The sequence below is a fragment of the Selaginella moellendorffii genome, unplaced genomic scaffold, assembly GCF_000143415.4.
Source record: "Selaginella moellendorffii unplaced genomic scaffold, v1.0 SELMOscaffold_32, whole genome shotgun sequence".
Classification (NCBI taxonomy): Eukaryota; Viridiplantae; Streptophyta; class Lycopodiopsida; order Selaginellales; family Selaginellaceae; genus Selaginella; species Selaginella moellendorffii.
The window spans coordinates 1,669,438-1,674,114 of NW_003314293.1; the positions used below are offsets into that span (position 1 = coordinate 1,669,438).

Below are 4,677 nucleotides of genomic sequence, written 5' to 3' on the forward strand. Positions count from 1 at the left end.
TTCATATTTCTTCTTTGTTTGTTTGGACCTTATGGAGAAGATCCTTGATAAATAGAAAGGGTGCTATTATAATCCAAGTGTGCATATGAAGAACAATTTGATACACTTACATATGCAAATAGTCAATGTTATGCATGTGGGGACCTTCGATCACCAGACTACAAAATTAACATTCAAGCTTATGTTACTCACGAGAGAACCAAGAAGCTAAACAATGGGGTCTACATCAATGAAAATCTAGGTATTGTCAAGTTTGCTGGAAGAAACAGTAGCATCAGTGTGTCCCAAGCCTTCGTCAATACAAGCCATCAGTAAGATCAAGAAGCAAGTTAGAGGCATCTTGAGAACTCGGGGCTACAAACTATGTGCTGCAATGATCTTGGTGTCTTTCTTTGGTTATATGCTTCTTGCGGGAGTTATCCATCGCTATTACATCTTTCCACAAAACCACAACACTTACAAAGCTTTCTCCAAAGGGTTTCATCTCGCTCATGGAATAAGTTGCTGGTATTTTTCCAGCGTAAGTCGCACTCCATTTTACAAACCAAATATTGATCGACAATATAAAATCCTGCAAGCAAGATCACACATTACAGTTCAAAATTGAGAGGATGAAAGTATTTGAGTTTGTGAGCTTGACAAAGTACTCCCACACTTTCCTGCATTGCAAACAAACACTCCCACATTCCTTCCTTCCTTTGGAATGCTCCGGAATAATCTCTACATAAATCACCGGTTATAGGCCTAATTTCTCTAAGACTGATCAACTCACCTTGAATCTCTGGATGCTTTCCGTACTGAATGCTGGTTGGTTTGAGGCCAAATTCAGCTGAAATGGAACCCACATATGGCGCATCTACAAGGTCTTTTCCTTTCCACCAGGTCCAAGTGAGAATCCGTGTTCCAGCAAAGAACACAACTGAATAAAGTTACCTTTCGTGACAGGACACAAACACTGCCTTTTATAATCCTTGACTTTCTTACAACAGTTGTTTGAGGTATCCGTTTTCATGGCACCACAATGATTAACATTTTGAGTTATTTTCAGATGAGCCAAGGCATTGTTAGTTGTACTAGTTGATCAGCAGAAGATTTACATAATGCCAGAACTGTAGTACTTCGAGTGCTAGTACTTTGAAATATGAATTTGCTAGTTCTTGATTATAACAAGGATTTTTAGATGCTGCATTGCATACTAAAGCTGCTGGACGAAGGCTTGACTCCTCAGAGCTTTAAGGGCCGAGGAGAAAGATCGGTTGAAATAAAGCAATGTTTCTTAAGAAAGTTACATTACTTAAATTACTGATTTAAATACTGCTGAATTTCGGGGGATCACGAGGGAACGATATGTCCGATAGGATATTGCATTTCCCACGCTCCAGTCTCATGTAACCTCCTTCTCCCCAGCTCCTACCCCACCAGTTTTTGAGAATCCAATACTCGACCCCATGTTGTGTCCGTCCATAGCCGACTATGAGTACAGGAAGGCTGGCCTTCGAATCAGAGCAGGGGCCTGAATATATGCCCTGCACACGCGCGCAAAGAGTTTGCTATCAAATGCCCACATCCAGGAGACGTAACTTACTCCAGCATATGAATCAAATTCAGAAGCACTACCATCAATTCGAGCAATCACCGGCTGCTTTGACACGACCTCTACCAAGAAACTATCACTCGTTCCCGGCACAGTTCCGATTTGAGACATGGAAACATCATTAGTCTGTAAGGATAAGTTCAAAACGGTCAGTGCGACTTAAAACAACATCATGACATACGAATGGCTTGCAGGAACTTTGAACGCCCGTATACGGGTACTTCGAGTCAGTAGTAATCCCCTGCAGGCGAATGTAGTTGAACGCATGGTAAGGATCTGCAGTACCCTTCTCATTGCATCCGCTGTTGTATCTGTTGCAATCGATCAGTTGCTGTGGTGAGAGCACCACCATCCTTCCGGTTTGTATCGCTTTGAGGCTCTCCACTGCACCTGCTGCTGCAAATGCCCATGACCCACCTGCAAAACTTGTGAGTAAGATATTTTCTTATCAAGTGAGTGACAAACAAAACCTTTGCAGCTTTTGCGAAGATCCACATCCCAGACTCTAGAAACAGCTCCAGATTCCCTCCAGTCGACTGAATTGCTGAAGCTCGCCTCTTGAGACAATGCCTGTAAATTGAACTTGGGGCCCAAGTTTGCATGTTAGCGGGTGCACTGATCAGTACCTGGATCCAGATCAACGACATTGTGAAGAAAAGAAGAAAGGAGAGTTGCAGTGGAGAAAAATATGCCATTTTGATTGTTGTCCGACCTACACAAAAAGTTCTTCCCATTTGTACCACCCACGTCATTTTCATGATATATGTATTTTACTGGAGGCATGCTTCTCTCACTCTTACCTTTTATACTTCATACTTCACGTGGTTTACAATTAGGCTGTCTTTTCGGAGGTTGACAACAGTGGAGAAAAAGACATTTGCGCGTTTCTCACAACGACTCTAGGTTAGCATATAACAAGCTATGTATGTTAATAGACATCCACTGCGTTTCTCATACTCTTACATTTTAAACTATTAAATCCACGTGTAGATGTAGGCTGCTAATAAGTATGAATAAGAGCCCATTTCCATATGCATTGTAATCACTTCATTTTCAAAGTCTAGATTAGAGTTAAATGTAGAAACATCAGGTGTAGAGCACGTGGTTTACAATTAGGATTCATATATAAAAAACAAATCCTTACAAGATTCTATCTATTCACATTTTTTTCATCTAACATTAGATGTTTTACTATTTAAATGGTTGGCATTTGAATATAAGATAACTTTCTTTCACATTGCAATATAAATCCGGCATGCTTCTCTCACTCTTACCTTTTATACTTCATACTTCAGGTGGTTTACAATTAGGCTGTCTTTTCGGAGGTTGACAACAGTGGAGAAAAAGACATTTGCGCGTTTCTCACGACGACTCTAGGTTAGCATATAACAAGCTATGTATGTTAATAGACATCCACTGCGTTTCTCATACTCTTACATTTTAAACTATTAAATCCACGTGTAGATGTAGGCTGCTAATAAGTATGAATAAGAGCCCATTTCCATATGCATTGTAATCACTTCATTTTCAAAGTCTAGATTAGAGTTAAATGTAGAAACATCAGGTGTAGAGCACGTGGTTTACAATTAGGATTCATATATAAAAAACAAATCCTTACAAGATTCTATCTATTCACATTTTTTTCATCTAACATTAGATGTTTTACTATTTAAATGGTTGGCATTTGAATATAAGATAACTTTCTTTCACATTGCAATATAAATCCGGCATGCTTCTCTCACTCTTACCTTTTATACTTCATACTTCAGGTGGTTTACAATTAGGCTGTCTTTTCGGAGGTTGACAACAGTGGAGAAAAAGACATTTGCGCGTTTCTCACGACGACTCTAGGTTAGCATATAACAAGCTATGTATGTTAATAGACATCCACTGCGTTTCTCATACTCTTACATTTTAAACTATTAAATCCACGTGTAGATGTAGGCTGCTAATAAGTATGAATAAGAGCCCATTTCCATATGCATTGTAATCACTTCATTTTCAAAGTCTAGATTAGAGTTAAATGTAGAAACATCAGGTGTAGAGCACGTGGTTTACAATTAGGATTCATATATAAAAAACAAATCCTTACAAGATTCTATCTATTCACATTTTTTTTTCATCTAACATTAGATGTTTTACTATTTAAATGGTTGGCATTTGAATATAAGATAACTTTCTTTCACATTGCAATATAAATCCGCGTACACCAGACTGAGGAGCATGGGACTTAATTTACCTCATTTAGCAATGGCTAAATGGCTACTACTTTTCTTTGTCTTGGTATTGTTCTTCCGATGCATTTTGGGCAATGATTGAATTGTTTCATTGTGATGAAGGTTTTTGGTGCAAACGGAAAAAGATCCCCATTGTATGGTGGAACCGATGGGGAAAATTTCAGTGACGGTCAGTCTCAGGGTATTGTGAGAGTCAAGATCTGGTCTGGGTATATTGTGGATGGGATACAGGTTCAATCAGATCAAGGGGGAGAACATGTTTGGTCTGATCCTCATGGCACTTCAAAGGGGGAAGCCAAAGAGGTAGCTATTTGTAATGCTCATCTTCTCCTAAGATTTCTTTCAGGTGGTTTTAGCTTATCCGGATGAATACATCTACAAGATTTCAGGGCGCACTGGACCAAATCCATGGACTTCTAATGGCTTGAGTAGGCTTTACTTGCACGTCAACAATAGAAGGACCAATGCCCAAACTACCTTTGGCCCATTTGGTACCCACGACTACTCCAATCAGACTACATTTGATTCCCCAGAAGGGACAGTGGTTGGATTTTTTGGTTATGCCTCTTCAACAACATACTTCCGAGGAATTGGCGTCTATTTCCAAGATCCTTGTGACTGTCCAACACCATCACCACCGCCTTCTCCACCTCCACAACCGCTGCCATCACCCCGAAGACCTTGCAAAGGCTATCAATGGAGCACAACTGGAAGTAGTTGTTGTTGCGTGGAACGCGAATCTAAGAAGCACACATGCTGTCAATCATCAACTCGAGAGTGCCCGCCCTTGAGATATGGCGAAGCTCTTCCACCAGCATCCCCAGTACGATATCCGCCACCCAGATT

At 40.2% G+C, this 4,677-nt stretch overlaps 2 protein-coding genes across 3 annotated transcripts in view; one reads left to right on the forward strand and one right to left on the reverse strand.

Moving 5' to 3' along the window:
* Positions 1–1,216: 1,216 nt before the first annotated feature.
* LOC9638548 (ervatamin-B) lies at positions 1,217–2,321 on the reverse strand. Of its 2 annotated transcripts, none has more exons than XM_002976976.2 (5): positions 2,221–2,321; positions 2,065–2,176; positions 1,776–2,011; positions 1,586–1,720; positions 1,217–1,526 (listed from the first exon to the last, which is right to left on the reverse strand). In XM_002976976.2, the coding sequence occupies exons 1-5, from the start codon at positions 2,287–2,289 to the stop codon at positions 1,308–1,310; spliced, it is 771 nt and encodes a 256-aa protein (XP_002977022.2). In that variant the 5' UTR covers positions 2,290–2,321; the 3' UTR covers positions 1,217–1,307. The 2 variants fall into 2 exon arrangements, with proteins under 2 accessions (XP_002977022.2, XP_024537667.1); XM_024681899.1 differs by having other exon boundaries at positions 2,065–2,164; positions 2,221–2,320.
* Positions 2,322–3,808: 1,487 nt separating this feature from the next.
* The window catches only part of LOC9638549, a 5,307-nt gene continuing 4,438 nt past the window's right edge, over positions 3,809–4,677 (forward strand). Inside the window, exons 1-3 of the mRNA XM_024681777.1 lie at positions 3,809–3,877; positions 3,934–4,134; positions 4,178–4,654. Coding sequence (XP_024537545.1) covers positions 3,818–3,877; positions 3,934–4,134; positions 4,178–4,654 — 738 coding nt within the window. The 5' untranslated portion in view covers positions 3,809–3,817. The remainder of the gene's footprint in view (positions 3,878–3,933; positions 4,135–4,177; positions 4,655–4,677) is intronic.

Bases quoted from the DNA above. Each gene is read 5' to 3' on its own strand.
- LOC9638548 (XM_002976976.2), bottom strand. From the start codon at position 2,289: ATGGCATATTTTTCTCCACTGCAACTCTCCTTTCTTCTTTTCTTCACA. The intron at 2,177-2,220 runs GTACTGATCAGT...TTGGGCCCCAAG, and splicing joins TGTCGTTGATCTGGATCCAG to TTCAATTTACAGGCATTGTC. The intron at 1,721-1,775 runs GTATGTCATGAT...TTATCCTTACAG, and splicing joins AAAGTTCCTGCAAGCCATTC to ACTAATGATGTTTCCATGTC.